A 16354-nucleotide genomic window follows, 5' to 3' on the forward strand; every position below is an offset into this window, starting at 1 on the left:
TTCTCTGCACAGGCTCCTGCTCGGTGCTATCCTCTGACCCCTCCATACAGGGCACTGCCTCCTTCTCTGCACAGGCTCCTGCTCGGTGCTTCCCCCTGACCCCTCCATACAGGGCACTGCCCCCTCCTCTGCACAGGCTCCTGCTCAGTGCTTCCCCCTGACCCCTCCATACAGGGCACTGCCTCCTTCTCTGCACAGGCTCCTGCTCGGTGCTATCCTCTGACCCCTCCATACAGGGCACTGCCTCCTTCTCTGCACAGGCTCCTGCTCGGTGCTATCCTCTGACCCCTCCATACAGGGCACTGCCTCCTTCTCTGCACAGGCTCCTGCTCGGTGCTTCCCCCTGACCCCTCCATACAGGGCACTGCCCCCTCCTCTGCACAGGCTCCTGCTCAGTGCTTCCCCCTGACCCCTCCATACAGGGCACTGCCTCCTTCTCTGCACAGGCTCCTGCTCGGTGCTATCCTCTGACCCCTCCATACAGGGCACTGCCTCCTTCTCTGCACAGGCTCCTGCTCGGTGCTTCCCCCTGACCCCTCCATACAGGGCACTGCCCCCTCCTCTGCACAGGCTCCTGCTCGGTGCTACCCCCTGACCCCTCCATACAGGGCACTGCTCCCTCCTTTGCACAGGCTTCTGCTCAGTGCTATCCTCTGACTCCTCCATACAGGGCACTGCTCCCTCCTTTGCACAGGCTCCTGCTCGGTGCTACCCCCTGACCCCTCCATACAGGGCACTGCCCCCTCCTCTGCACAGGCTCCTGCTCGGTGCTTCCCCCTGACCCCTCCATACAGGGCACTGCCCCCTCCTCTGCACAGGCTCCTGCTCGGTGCTACCCCCCTGACCCCTCCATACAGGGCACTGCCTCCTCCTCTGCACAGGCTCCTGCTCGGTGCTATCCTCTGACCCCTCCATACAGGGGACTGCCTCCTTCTCTGCACAGGCTCCTGCTCGGTGCTATCCTCTGACCCCTCCATACAGGGCACTGCCTCCTCCTCTGCACAGGATTGCACTGGTCTCTGCTTTTCTGTGTGTATTGTGTCCTATCTGATCTTCCTATGATCACGCTGTGGGGGGACGTCCACATGATGCCCCCCTAAGGACTGTAACCTTCTATCCTGTTCGCTTTCAGTACTTTATATCCAAAGTTCTCAAAAATGTATTGTATTTATTCCTTGCAGAGGATAAAGAAGATGTGCGGCCGATGAAGGGAGTCGTGCGGAGCCTGAGAACCATCGTAAAGGACCTGGAAAAGCACGACCGCGAGCGCCTGGAGTTCAGGACATTCCGGCGGGCGTCCAGCGTCCAGCCTGATGGAGGCGGTAAGGGATGAAACAGTCAGTGGGACGGGACTGGTGCTGGTGGGACTGGTGGAGGTGGGACTGGTGCGGAGCAGAGTGACTGGTGCTGATGGCGGTGGGACTGGTGCGTATGGAGGTGGGACTGGTGCAGAAAGGGGTGACTGGTATGTATGGAGGTGGCTGGTGCAGAATGGGGCGTAGTGGTGCGTATGGAGGTGGGAGTGGTGCGTATGGAGGTGGGAGTGGTGCGTATGGAGGTGGGAGTGGTGCGTATGGAGGTGGGAGTGGTGCGTATGGAGGTGGGAGTGGTGCGTATGGAGGTGGGAGTGGTGCGTATGGAGGTGGGAGTGGTGCGTATGGAGGTGGGACTGGTGCAGAACTGGGCGACTGGTGCGTATGGAGGTGGGACTGGTGCGTATGGAGGTGGGAGTGGTGCGTATGGAGGTGGGAGTGGTGCGTATGGAGGTGGGAGTGGTGCGTATGGAGGTGGGAGTGGTGCGTATGGAGGTGGGAGTGGTGCGTATGGAGGTGGGAGTGGTGCGTATGGAGGTGGGACTGGTGCGTATGGAGGTGGGACTGGTGCGTATGGAGGTGGGACTGGTGCGTATGGAGGTGGGAATGGTGCGTATGGAGGTGGGACTGGTGCAGAACTGGGCGACTGGTGCGTATGGAGGTGGGACTGGTGCGTATGGAGGTGGGACTGGTGCGTATGGAGGTGGGACTGGTGCGTATGGAGGTGGGACTGGTGCGTATGGAGGTGGGACTGGTGCGTATGGAGGTGGGAGTGGTGCGTATGGAGGTGGGAGTGGTGCGTATGGAGGTGGGAGTGGTGCGTATGGAGGTGGGAGTGGTGCGTATGGAGGTGGGAGTGGTGCGTATGGAGGTGGGACTGGTGCGTATGGAGGTGGGACTGGTGCGTATGGAGGTGGGAATGGTGCGTATGGAGGTGGGACTGGTGCAGAACTGGGCGACTGGTGCGTATGGAGGTGGGACTGGTGCGTATGGAGGTGGGACTGGTGCGTATGGAGGTGGGACTGGTGCGTATGGAGGTGGGACTGGTGCGTATGGAGGTGGGACTGGTGCGTATGGAGGTGGGACTGGTGCGTATGGAGGTGGGACTGGTGCGTATGGAGGTGGGACTGGTGCGTATGGAGGTGGGACTGGTGCGTATGGAGGTGGGACTGGTGCGTATGGAGGTGGGACTGGTGCAGAACTGGGCGACTGGTGCGTATGGAGGTGGGACTGGTGCAGAACTGGGCGACTGGTGCGTATGGAGGTGGGACTGGTGCAGAACTGGGCGACTGGTGCGTATGGAGGTGGGACTGGTGCAGAACTGGGCGACTGGTGCGTATGGAGGTGGGACTGGTGCAGAACTGGGCGACTGGTGCGTATGGAGGTGGGACTGGTGCAGAACTGGGCGACTGGTGCGTATGGAGGTGGGACTGGTGCAGAACTGGGCGACTGGTGCGTATGGAGGTGGGACTGGTGCAGAACTGGGCGACTGGTGCGTATGGAGGTGGGACTGGTGCAGAACTGGGCGACTGGTGCGTATGGAGGTGGGACTGGTGCAGAACTGGGCGACTGGTGCGTATGGAGGTGGGACTGGTGCAGAACTGGGCGACTGGTGCGTATGGAGGTGGGACTGGTGCAGAACTGGGCGACTGGTGCGTACGGAGGTGGGACTGGTGCGTACGGAGGTGGGACTGGTGCGTACGGAGGTGGGACTGGTGCGTACGGAGGTGGGACTGGTGCGTACGGAGGTGGGACTGGTGCGTACGGAGGTGGGACTGGTGCGTACGGAGGTGGGACTGGTGCGTACGGAGGTGGGACTGGTGCGTACGGAGGTGGGACTGGTGCGTACGGAGGTGGGACTGGTGCGTACGGAGGTGGGACTGGTGCGTACGGAGGTGGGACTGGTGCGTACGGAGGTGGGACTGGTGCGTACGGAGGTGGGACTGGTGCGTACGGAGGTGGGACTGGTGCGTACGGAGGTGGGACTGGTGCGTACGGAGGTGGGACTGGTGCGTACGGAGGTGGGACTGGTGCGTACGGAGGTGGGACTGGTGCGTACGGAGGTGGGACTGGTGCGTACGGAGGTGGGACTGGTGCGTACGGAGGTGGGACTGGTGCGTACGGAGGTGGGACTGGTGCGTACGGAGGTGGGACTGGTGCGTACGGAGGTGGGACTGGTGCGTACGGAGGTGGGACTGGTGCGTACGGAGGTGGGACTGGTGCGTACGGAGGTGGGACTGGTGCGTACGGAGGTGGGACTGGTGCGTACGGAGGTGGGACTGGTGCGTACGGAGGTGGGACTGGTGCGTACGGAGGTGGGACTGGTGCGTACGGAGGTGGGACTGGTGCGTACGGAGGTGGGACTGGTGCGTACGGAGGTGGGACTGGTGCGTACGGAGGTGGGACTGGTGCGTACGGAGGTGGGACTGGTGCGTACGGAGGTGGGACTGGTGCGTACGGAGGTGGGACTGGTGCGTACGGAGGTGGGACTGGTGCGTACGGAGGTGGGACTGGTGCGTACGGAGGTGGGACTGGTGCGTAAGGAGGTGGGACTGGTGCGTAAGGAGGTGGGACTGGTGCGTAAGGAGGTGGGACTGGTGCGTAAGGAGGTGGGACTGGTGCGTAAGGAGGTGGGACTGGTGCGTACGGAGGTGGGACTGGTGCGTACGGAGGTTGGACTTGTCCAGTGGGGATGGAGTTTTGCGCTGAGCACCGGCGTGTATGATAGATTGGAGACCTCCTGAATTGACGACAAGTCCTTGCGCCCGGTGGTGGAGCTGACAGAACCTCACGTTCCTCCATACAGTCTCTGCAGATTTGGGATAGGCTCCATCCACTTCTGTTCTTACCTTGACTTTCCCTCTCGGATAATGTCCCTATAGAGTCACCAGTTTGTCGACGTTCCTGTCCCTCTTACCGAGCCCCCAATATAGGGGATGGAGGAAAAAGCGAGACATGGACGTCCCGCCGAGCCTCTCCTGACGCTCGGACTCCAGAATACACTATCACAGAATAAAGCGTTTCACAGTAGGACGGAAAGTTCCGGAACGCTCAGGAGGGGCGGATGGAGGCAGCTGTAGTCCTCACAGAGGCTTGGTGGTCCCTCTTTGCGCCCCGCTCGCCTCTCCAGTGCAGTATATCGTTGCTTCTCGTGTGGGTGTATAGACACGGACTGTTCCACCATCTTATCTCACACTCGTGTTCCCCGAGGAGGTTTCCGGTAGTAACAGTCTTACACGTCGATTTATCGGCCGACTCTGCCCTGGTACTCGGCCTCTAAGCCCCTCATCCTCTGCTGACTTCATGATGCACGGATGAGTCCAGTCGTCCTTTTGGGCCGTCCCTCGTCCCTCACACAGGGATTTAGTATGGAACTATTGAAGGGGCCTTTCATGGCAGCGTTCCTGCGGCGGACACTCGATCCCTGCTCTCTAGAGCCAAATGACCTTCCACCGACTGAGGGGCTTCTTCAGGTATATGCCAGAAGCGCCCGGACTCAACCCTCTTCTAGGGACACAGATACAACCGATCCTCTACACCCTCTAGGACCCTGCCAAATGCTGTTTACAGGGCCCCATGTCACTGCGCCTCCCACAGCTGCAGCTTCTGCCTCTTTCCTCTCCTCTGGGGACTCTCCTGTCACGTCCTGGGTCCCTGACCTTTATATTCACGAAATTCCTCCCTGCAGTTACCCCTACCTAACCCGAGGGCACCAGGGAAGCAGTCACTGCACTGTGGCCACCTAGTGGCTGTGTGAACACATTACACCGTCACATCAATTTCAAACACTGCATAGTTTCATAAATAAAGGTGGATGCAGAACAGGGTCGGCCGCACCATACACCCCCCACACACTGTAACGGGGTCCTTCTCCGATATCATACAATCAACAGAGCGAGAAATGCTTAAACAATCCAAAGATCCTTTATTCCAAACAATCCAGAAGGTCCATAAAATAATCCACTACACAAAGGGTAAAGTAGTCCAGTAATGGCATAAATGTCCTGGGGATCAATTCCACTCCTCCAGCAGTCCTTTTCCTGGGAAATGGGGGTTTCTCACAGTCTCTCTGGGGTGCAGGCCACAGCCTCCGCTTTTCCCTCAGAGAATCAATCCTTCTCTCTTGTCGTTCCCAGCCTGACTGAATAATGCCCCAGGTAAGCAAAGAGGTTGGGTGGATTCCAGGCCCTCCTCCACCAGACGTAGGGACAAAGGCACTGCACGGGGTGATTAACCCGCAGACAGGACAATGTACACACAAGGCAACACTCCCAGCATCTGGACATACACGACCCACCATCACACACACACACAACCCACCATCACACACACAAACATCCTTTTGGCCAAAAAAAGGCAAAAGACTGTCCTGATGACAAGAGGGGACCATGTCGGTGTCGGAGGATGGTGCTGTCCGAGGCTCCACAGAACAAGTGTTCCTCCCAGGACTTCAGGCCGCACCTTCACTCTACAACCCGACTACACCAGGATATCTGATGAAGCCGACCTCAGAAGAGCCGAAAACGTTTCTGAACGTCTCAGGTCTGGTCGGGTGCAGTCACCGACCAGAGCGGATCACGGTCACATCGTCCGTGTGCAGCGAGCTCTGGACCTGGTGGTGGTCTGCTCCTGGACACATGATGTCTGCTATACAGAGCTCTGCTGGAAGCCCACCACCGCACAGGGGTGATAGGAGGCCCCCACAGTGACAGGGATATCTAGGACCCGCACCCTGTCAGGATGACCCCCGGCGGATGGGTTTGGGTTTCTGGGTGAACTCAGTATCGGGTGCAGCAGCCGTCACCTGGACTTTTCCATAAAGCTGCAGTGTTTTTGTATTATATAAGTTGAGATGTAGCAGAGCTGAATGTGTGAATGTATGACGGACGCCCGGTCCTGGGTCACAATCCGCCGCTGACCGGAATTTCTGATAATTTTTTTTTTTCCAGGTGAAGAAAAATTAATTGAAGATCTCGTGATCCTTTTGAGAGCGGAAGGCGACAAGATAAATGCCGAGGTGACTACTGCGATGTGATATTATATACTATAAGGAATGACAGACGCCATATGGGGAACATAGGAAACCCTCCAATGCCTGCTATCTGCTGTAAATCATGGGGTGCAGTGGCATCAGGCTGCCTGCAGGTGGCGCTGTTATACAGTAGAGGAGGTGCAGTGACCTCAGGCTGCCTGCAGGTGGTGCTGTTATACAGTAGAGGAGGTGCAGTGACCTCAGGCTGCCTGCAGGTGGCGCTGTTATGCTATAGAGGAGGTGCAGTGACATCAGGCTGCCTGCAGGTGGCGCTGTTATACAGTAGAGGAGGTGCAGTGACATCAGGCTGCCTGCAGGTGGTGCTGTTATACAGTAGAGGAGGTGCAGTGACCTCAGGCTGCCTGCAGGCGGTGCTGTTATACTATAGAGGAGGTGCAGTGACATCAGGCTGCCTGCAGGTGGCGCTGTTATACAGTAGAGGAGGTGCAGTGATATCAGGCTGCCTTTGGATGGTGCTGTTATACAGTAGAGGAGGTGCAGTGACATCAAGCTGCCTGCAGGTGGTGCTGCTATGCTATAGAGGAGGTGCAGTGACATCAAGCTGCCTGCAGGTGGTGCTGCTATGCTATAGAGGAGGTGCAGTGACATCAAGCTGCCTGTAGGTGGTGCTGTTATACTACAGAGGAGGTGCAGTGACATCAAGCTGCCTGCAGGTGGTGCTGTTATACTATAGAGGAGGTGCAGTGACATCAGGCTGCCTGTAGGTGGTGCTGTTATACTACAGAGGAGGTGCAGTGACATCAGGCTGCCTGTAGGTGGTGCTGTTATACTACAGAGGAGGTGCAGTGACATCAGGCTGCCTGTAGGTGGTGCTGTTATACTACAGAGGAGGTGCAGTGACATCAGGCTGCCTGTAGGTGGTGCTGTTATACTACAGAGGAGGTGCAGTGACATCAGGCTGCCTGCGGGTGGCGCTGTTATACAGTAGAGGAGGTGCAGTGACATCAGGCTGCCTGTAGGTGGTGCTGTTATGCTATAGAGGAGGTGCAGTGACATCAGGCTGCCTGTAGGTGGCGCTGTTATATTATAGAGGAGGTGCAGTGACATCAGGCTGCCTGTAGGTGGTGCTGTTATACTACAGAGGAGGTGCAGTGACATCAGGCTGCCTGTAGGTGGTGCTGTTATATTATAGAGGAGGTGCAGTGACATCAGGCTGCCTGTAGGTGGTGCTGTTATATTATAGAGGAGGTGCAGTGACATCAGGCTGCCTGTAGGTGGTGCTGTTATACTACAGAGGAGGTGCAGTGACATCAGGCTGCCTGTAGGTGGTACTGTTATACTATAGAGGAGGTGCAGTGACATCAGGCTGCCTGTAGGTGGTGCTGTTATACTACAGAGGAGGTGCAGTGACATCAGGCTGCCTGTAGGTGGTACTGTTATACTATAGAGGAGGTGCAGTGACATCAGGCTGCCTGCAGGTGGTGCTGTTATACTACAGAGGAGGTGCAGTGACATCAGGCTGCCTGCAGGTGGTGCTGTTATACTACAGAGGAGGTGCAGTGACATCAGGCTGCCTGCGGGTGGCGCTGTTATACAGTAGAGGAGGTGCAGTGACATCAGGCTGCCTGTAGGTGGCGCTGTTATGCTATAGAGGAGGTGCAGTGACATCAGGCTGCCTGTAGGTGGTGCTGTTATGCTATAGAGGAGGTGCAGTGACATCAGGCTGCCTGTAGGTGGCGCTGTTATATTATAGAGGAGGTGCAGTGACATCAGGCTGCCTGTAGGTGGTGCTGTTATACTACAGAGGAGGTGCAGTGACATCAGGCTGCCTGTAGGTGGTGCTGTTATATTATAGAGGAGGTGCAGTGACATCAGGCTGCCTGTAGGTGGTGCTGTTATATTATAGAGGAGGTGCAGTGACATCAGGCTGCCTGTAGGTGGTGCTGTTATACTACAGAGGAGGTGCAGTGACATCAGGCTGCCTGTAGGTGGTACTGTTATACTATAGAGGGGTGCAGTGACATCAGGCTGCCTGCAGGTGGTGCTGTTATACTACAGAGGAGGTGCAGTGACATCAGGCTGCCTGCAGGTGGCGCTGTTATACAGTAGAGGAGGGGCAGTGACATCAGGCTGCCTGCAGGTGGCGCTGTTATACAGTAGAGGAGGTGCAGTGACATCAGGCTGCCTGTAGGTGGTGCTGTTATATAGTAGAGGAGGTGCAGTGACATCAGGCTGCCTGTAGGCGGTGCTGTTATACTACAGAGGAGGTGCAGTGACATCAGGCTGCCTGCAGGTGGTGCTGTTATACTACAGAGGAGGTGCAGTGACATCAGGCTGCCTGCAGGTGGCGCTGTTATACAGTAGAGGAGGGGCAGTGACATCAGGCTGCCTGCAGGTGGCGCTGTTATACAGTAGAGGAGGTGCAGTGACATCAGGCTGCCTGTAGGTGGTGCTGTTATATAGTAGAGGAGGTGCAGTGACATCAGGCTGCCTGTAGGCGGTGCTGTTATACTACAGAGGAGGTGCAGTGACATCAGGCTGCCTGTAGGTGGTGCTGTTATATTATAGAGGAGGTGCAGTGACATCAGGCTGCCTGTAGGTGGTGCTGTTATATTATAGAGGAGGTGCAGTGACATCAGGCTGCCTGTAGGTGGTGCTGTTATACTACAGAGGAGGTGCAGTGACATCAGGCTGCCTGTAGGTGGTACTGTTATACTATAGAGGGGTGAAGTGACATCAGGCTGCCTGTAGGTGGTGCTGTTATATAGTAGAGGAGGTGCAGTGACATCAGGCTGCCTGCAGGTGGCACTGTTATACTACAGAGGAGGTGCAGTGACATCAGGCTGCCTGCAGGCGGCGCTGTTATATAGTAGAGGAGGTGCAGTGACATCAGGCTGCCTGTAGGTGGTGCTGTTATACTACAGAGGAGGTGCAGTGACATCAGGCTGCCTGTAGGTGGTGCTGTTATATAGTAGAGGAGGTGCAGTGACATCAGGCTGCCTGTAGGTGGTGCTGTTATATATTAGAGGAGGTGCAGTGACATCAGGCTGCCTGTAGGTGGTGCTGTTATACTACAGAGGAGGTGCAGTGACATCAGGCTGCCTGTAGGTGGTGCTGTTATATTATAGAGGAGGTGCAGTGACATCAGGCTGCCTGTAGGTGGTGCTGTTATATTATAGAGGAGGTGCAGTGACATCAGGCTGCCTGTAGGTGGTACTGTTATACTATAGAGGGGTGAAGTGACATCAGGCTGCCTGTAGGTGGTGCTGTTATATAGTAGAGGAGGTGCAGTGACATCAGGCTGCCTGCAGGTGGCACTGTTATACTACAGAGGAGGTGCAGTGACCTCAGGCTGCCTGCAGGCGGCGCTGTTATATAGTAGAGGAGGTGCAGTGACATCAGGCTGCCTGTAGGTGGTGCTGTTATACTACAGAGGAGGTGCAGTGACATCAGGCTGCCTGTAGGTGGTGCTGTTATATAGTAGAGGAGGTGCAGTGACATCAGGCTGCCTGTAGGTGGTGCTGTTATATATTAGAGGAGGTGCAGTGACATCAGGCTGCCTGCAGGTGGTGCTGTTATACTACAGAGGAGGTGCAGTGACATCAGGCTGCCTGCAGGTGGCGCTGTTATACAGTAGAGGAGGGGCAGTGACATCAGGCTGCCTGCAGGTGGCGCTGTTATACAGTAGAGGAGGTGCAGTGACATCAGGCTGCCTGTAGGTGGTGCTGTTATATAGTAGAGGAGGTGCAGTGACATCAGGCTGCCTGTAGGCGGTGCTGTTATACTACAGAGGAGGTGCAGTGACATCAGGCTGCCTGCAGGTGGTGCTGTTATACTACAGAGGAGGTGCAGTGACATCAGGCTGCCTGCAGGTGGCGCTGTTATACAGTAGAGGAGGGGCAGTGACATCAGGCTGCCTGCAGGTGGCGCTGTTATACAGTAGAGGAGGTGCAGTGACATCAGGCTGCCTGTAGGTGGTGCTGTTATATAGTAGAGGAGGTGCAGTGACATCAGGCTGCCTGTAGGCGGTGCTGTTATACTACAGAGGAGGTGCAGTGACATCAGGCTGCCTGTAGGTGGTGCTGTTATACTACAGAGGAGGTGCAGTGACATCAGGCTGCCTGTAGGTGGTGCTGTTATATTATAGAGGAGGTGCAGTGACATCAGGCTGCCTGTAGGTGGTGCTGTTATATTATAGAGGAGGTGCAGTGACATCAGGCTGCCTGTAGGTGGTGCTGTTATACTACAGAGGAGGTGCAGTGACATCAGGCTGCCTGTAGGTGGTACTGTTATACTATAGAGGGGTGAAGTGACATCAGGCTGCCTGTAGGTGGTGCTGTTATATAGTAGAGGAGGTGCAGTGACATCAGGCTGCCTGCAGGTGGCACTGTTATACTACAGAGGAGGTGCAGTGACCTCAGGCTGCCTGCAGGCGGCGCTGTTATATAGTAGAGGAGGTGCAGTGACATCAGGCTGCCTGTAGGTGGTGCTGTTATACTACAGAGGAGGTGCAGTGACATCAGGCTGCCTGTAGGTGGTGCTGTTATATAGTAGAGGAGGTGCAGTGACATCAGGCTGCCTGTAGGTGGTGCTGTTATATATTAGAGGAGGTGCAGTGACATCAGCCTGCCTGCAGGTGGCGCTGTTATACAGTAGAGGAGGTGCAGTGATATCAGGCTGCCTGCAGGTGGTGCTGTTATACAGTAGAGGAGGTGCAGTGACATCAGGCTGCCTGCAGGTGGCGCTGTTATACTACAGAGGAGGTGCAGTGACAACCCTCTGCCTGCAGGTGGCACTGTTATATAGTAGAGGAGGTGCAGTGACAACCCTCTGCCTGCAGGTGGCACTGTTATATAGTAGAGGAGGTGCAGTGACAACCCTCTGCCTGCAGGTGGCACTGTTATATAGTAGAGGAGGTGCAGTGACAACCCTCTGCCTGCAGGTGGCACTGTTATATAGTAGAGGAGGTGCAGTGACCTCAGGCTGCCTGTAGGTGGTGCTGTTATACAGTAGAGGAGGTGCAGTGACATCAGGCTGCCTGTAGGTGGCACTGTTATATAGTAGAGGAGGTGCAGTGACAACCCTCTGCCTGCAGGCGGCGCTGTTGCACTATAATTTCCATGGCTGTCGCTGCTCCCACAACCTCTGGCTCCTCTTTCCTCAGATCATCCAGGAGCAGAACCTTCTCCAGAGACTTCGGAACTTTTGGTCTTACGACTTCTTCCAGAAACTTACAGAGACTTATGTGGAGCAGATGATTCCGCCCTCGGAGTCGGAGATTGTGCCGCAGAGCAGTAAGATAGCGCTGTGCGTCCACGCCACCACCAAGCTCACCGCCATCCGCAGTCATCCTATGAACAGGATGTTTGGGTTTGGAGCCAGATATCTCAAGGAAAATTACAGCCAATGGATCAGGGACCACGGTGGATGGGTAAGATGGCAGCACCGCCACCAGGGGGGCGCTCTTCTGGGACTATGAAGGGTAATATGAGCAAGCAAAGCTGCAGTGTAAAGCATTTTTTGAATTATCTTTGGAGCCATGTAGCTGGGATGGAATCTATGATGAGAGCAGAGCTATGTCCTAATTAGAGATGAGTGATCTTGCCAAGGATCGGATCGGTTCAGTATCGCTAGCCGAGATAAAGCCCGACAGCTGGGGGCTGGTATTCTCAGGCTGAGGAGACCCATGTTTATTGGGTGCCCGCAGCCTAAAAATATCAGCCAGCAGCCGCCTAAACTTGTATCATCCACAAGAAGCGATAATCCCGGAACTTTACCCGACTTTTCCCTATTGCCCTGGTACGGTGGCAATCGAGGTAATATCAGGAGTTAAGCACAGCTCACAGCTGCCACTAAGCCCTAGATTAGTAATGGTAGCGTCTATGAGACATCCCTTCATCACTAATCTGTAAGTGAAAAGAAATAGACACCAACACCCCCAAAATTCTTTATTTGAAATAAAAGATCCTCTTTCACCCCTTTATTAACCCCCAAAACTTTCCTGCAGGTCTGATGTTATCCACACAAGGTCCCACGACAATTCAGCTCTGCTACATCCGAGCCTGGAGACACCAAAAAACATGTCCGATCTGTCCAGGCTCCGGGAAACACTGACAAGTGGGACTCGGCTGGCAGCAGTGACGTTACTCAGTTCACTGGAGGTCATACCCGGGCTCTCACTGACAGTGCCAGCCAGGAGGGGGATGGAGAAGGGGGGTGTGGGGCAGCCTCACACTCCCAGACCCTCTGTCACTGTTAAAGCGTGGACCGTGTCCTGCACCACGCCAGCCCTTTAACACTGACCGTGCCGGCCGAGAGAGGGGATGCGGTGGCCAGAGTGCAGTACTCAGGTCACCAAGGTCATACTGTGAAAACCCAGGTATGACCTCCAGTGAACTGAGTGATGTCACCACTGCCAGCCGGTCCCACTTGTCAGTGTTTCCCAGAGCCTGGAGAGTTCGGACATGTTTTCGGTCTCTCCAGGTTTGGATTTAGCCCAGCTGGAATTGTCTTGGGACCTTACATTTTGTGGGTTATTAAAGGGGTGAAAGAGGGTATTTCTTTGCATTTTATTTCAAATAAAGGATTTTTGGGGTGTTTGTGTTTTATTTCTTTTCACTTATAGATTAGTGATGGGGGGAGGGGGGGTCTCAGACGCTGCCATTACTAATCTAGGGCTTAGTGTCAGTTGTGAGCTGTGATTAACCCCTTATTACTCCAATTACCACCGCACCAGGGCAATCAGGAAGAGACAGGTAAATCGCTGGGATTGTCGCATCTAATGGATGTGAAAATCCTGGGCAGCTGCAAGCTGCTATTTTTAGGCTGGTGGGCTCAATAACCATGGGTTTCCTCAGCTTGAGAGTACTAGCCCCCAGCTGTCAGGCTTTATCAAGGCTAGGTATCAAAATTGGGGAGAACCGCATGAATATATATTTTTATATAATTTTTTTTTGTTTTTACTTTAATAATTTAAAAAAAGCCACATGCGGTTCCTCTTATTTTGATACACAGTCAAGATAAGTGCACGGCTGCGGGATGTAGCCTGTAGCTGTGGGCTTTATGTGTTGGTATCAATAGATGGGGGGACCTTACGCCTTATTTATTTTATACCACAATATAGACTCGCAGACAGTGCCCGGGATTCGAACAAATCACAGGCGCTGTCTGGGGGCGGGGTCTGACTGCATCCAATTAGACGCCGGTGAATGGGGAAAGCCGTGAATATGCAGTGTAAAGTATTGGGGAGACCGAGCAGGAGGTGGATTTTGGACCACCATAGACCCCAGCAGTCAGTGCAGCTGTGAAGGGAGAGTAATGAGACGACTCCTCACCTCACATTTTGTCTCCATCTTTTAGGAAAATGCTATGGAATCCGCCGTTACCCAGGAGGAAGAGGGCGCAGAAGGCGGAGCCAAACACTGCACCAATCCTGCGATCTGACCCTCCTCCCGATGCACGGACTACTTACCTCATCATCTGACTCTCAGGACATATTTATTTTAAGGGGACACAGCATGTGCCTCCCCCAGTGCCAAAATGGGTACGAAGGACGGACCCCCGGTGACCGCCGGCAGCCGGTCTGGAGGATACTTCTTTACATTACATAGTGGTTTTTTTTAATGGGACTTGGTACAATAGTTGAGTGTGTGGATGAATGGACCAGGCCTGTGGATCAGGTCAATGCAAGGGTTAAAAAAATAAGTATAATTGTCATAAAATAAAAAAACATTCTACTTATTATACAACGGACTCCTGGGATGTGAAGGAGTCAGATGGGAGGAGCTTGTGCTTCAGTGTGACATGGATACACCGACTGATGCCAATGATTAAAATCGTGGATACCGTCTGACTATCCTAACTGCTACTGCTCCTTATGCAGCCACAGAACAGCCACGCCAGCCACCTGCCTGCCCACTGTATTTCAGAGTGCCAGGCAGTACTACTACCGATGAAGGGCAATGTACTCTCTACATTAATCTTACAAACCAGGGCTAATATGTTAAAAGACTTGGCAACAACAACTCATAACTTCTTCTCTTTCAAAACAGTTCACCTGTTTATCTTCCGTAAAAAAAGGGGATAGTTTTTGGGCAGCTTGAAAAAAAGCCTTTACAGTTGCCTAATCATTTTGTGATTATCCATCCAGAAGCAGACCCCAAAAAGGGATCATTTTTGACTCCTTGTTGAAAAACAATCACTTCATTATGTTCCAAACAGCACAGTACACCTGTTATTTCTGTTATTTTTGGACGGCTTGTTAAAAAGCTATTTTTTTTTGTTTAGCAAATTGTTACTTCACATGGATAATTTTGCACCCCAGTTGTGTGAAAATGCTCCGTCTTCCGCCGCCGGTGATAAAACACAAGTATTGCTTGAATATGCCCCAAAAAGGGATAATTTTTGGACAATTTATAAAATACAAGTAGTGATAAAGTCTAATACCGCAGGGAGTGGTTAAATACGCCGCTGTTTACCGCTGCTAACCATCGGTTGTCTCCGAGCCACATAGGTTGGGGTCACTTCGACATTAAAAAGGCGGTGTCTGCATTATAAATGTGCTCAATAGACTCCAATAAATATATATTTTTAATTTTGAATTTATTTTGTGTCCTCCTTAGACTTCAATCTTCAGTCACTTTTATACAAAACAACATTTTTGCACTCTGCAGTGAAATCAGTTCTTCCATGAAGGCCAGTCTGTGGCTTGTCTTCACGGGAGGGTCAAGATGGCAGTTAGGGGTCTTCAGCAGTCCCCTCCCTCCCCAACAGCTGCTGTGATTAACCATTTGCTCCCTGCGATCGCCTCATGGCAGTTGGTGCGTGGGAGACTCAGAAGGGTGCGTAACTTTTTGTTACATTGTCGTATCATTACGCTCATCTCACATTTTAGTTTGGGGAGATGTGGCGCTCCTGGTGCATATTTTGTGTACTGCACTGTGGTATTTGGCTCTTCTGGGGAGACGCTCTACGCTGCTGCATGAGATTTGTTTGGCACATGTGGAGAGGTACTTAGTTACTGCATTGTAAAATTTGGCTTTTCGGAGGAGACATTCTGTGCTGTACTTTGGTATTTCTAGCTACTAGTGTGGTATTCTGTGCCACTGCTGCTGGAGCGGTATTCTGTGCTGCTACTAGTGTGGTATTCTGTGCTGCCGCTGCTGGAGCGGTATTCTGTGCTGCTACTAGTGTGGTATTCTGTGCTGCACTGTGGTATTTGGCTCTTCTGGGGAGACGCTCTACGCTGCTGCATGAGATTTGTTTGGCACATGTGGAGAGGTACTTAGAATGTCTCCTCCGAAAAGCCAAATTTTACAATGCAGTAACTAAGTACCTCTCCACATGTGCCAAACAAATCTCATGCAGCAGCGTAGAGCGTCTCCCCAGAAGAGCCAAATACCACAGTGCAGCACAGAATACCACACTAGTAGCAGCACAGAATACCGCTCCAGCAGCGGCAGCACAGAATACCACACTAGTAGCAGCACAGAATACCGCTCCAGCAGCAGTGGCACAGAATACCACACTAGTAGCTAGAAATACCAAAGTACAGCACAGAATGTCTCCTCCGAAAAGCCAAATTTTACAATGCAGTAACTGTGCTGTACTTTGGTATTTCTAGCTACTAGTGTGGTATTCTGTGCTGCTACTAGTGTGGTATTCTGTGCCGCCGCTGCTGGAGCGGTATTCTGTGCTGCTACTAGTGTGGTATTCTGTGCCACTGCTGCTGGAGCGGTATTCTGTGCTGCCGCTGCTGGAGCGGTATTCTGTGCTGCTACTAGTGTGGTATTCTGTGCTGCATCTGGAGCGGTATTGTGCTACTGGACCTGTATTCTGTGCCGCTGCTGGAGCGTTATTCTTTGCTGCACGGTGGTACAGGAAGGTACGGTGTGTGTGGTGTTATGTTTGGAGCACCCATAAAACTCAGAGAACCAAGTCTGCACTTTTCTCGATTCTTTGACGGTGGCTGAGGTACCAGGCAGGATGGAGATGGCAGGTAGGGTCCCTAATTGCTGTGGGACCGATAATGATCAATATATTGGTAATA

At 53.6% G+C, this 16354-nt stretch overlaps 1 protein-coding gene across 3 annotated transcripts in view; it reads left to right on the forward strand.

Annotated features, from left to right (window-relative positions):
• BCL2L14 (BCL2 like 14) overlaps positions 1-14755 on the forward strand; it is a 37457-nt gene extending 22702 nt beyond the window's left edge. For all 3 annotated transcript variants that reach the window (XM_075343551.1, XM_075343552.1, XM_075343550.1), the window contains exons 3-6: positions 1182-1322; positions 6263-6330; positions 11471-11737; positions 13666-14755. In XM_075343551.1, the coding sequence (XP_075199666.1) occupies positions 1182-1322; positions 6263-6330; positions 11471-11737; positions 13666-13749 (560 nt within the window). In that variant the 3' untranslated portion in view covers positions 13750-14755. The remainder of the gene's footprint in view (positions 1-1181; positions 1323-6262; positions 6331-11470; positions 11738-13665) is intronic.
• Positions 14756-16354: the final 1599 nt, after the last annotated feature.

The sequence above is a fragment of the Anomaloglossus baeobatrachus genome, chromosome 4 (genome assembly GCF_048569485.1).
Source record: "Anomaloglossus baeobatrachus isolate aAnoBae1 chromosome 4, aAnoBae1.hap1, whole genome shotgun sequence".
NCBI lineage: Eukaryota > Metazoa > Chordata > Amphibia > Anura > Aromobatidae > Anomaloglossus > Anomaloglossus baeobatrachus.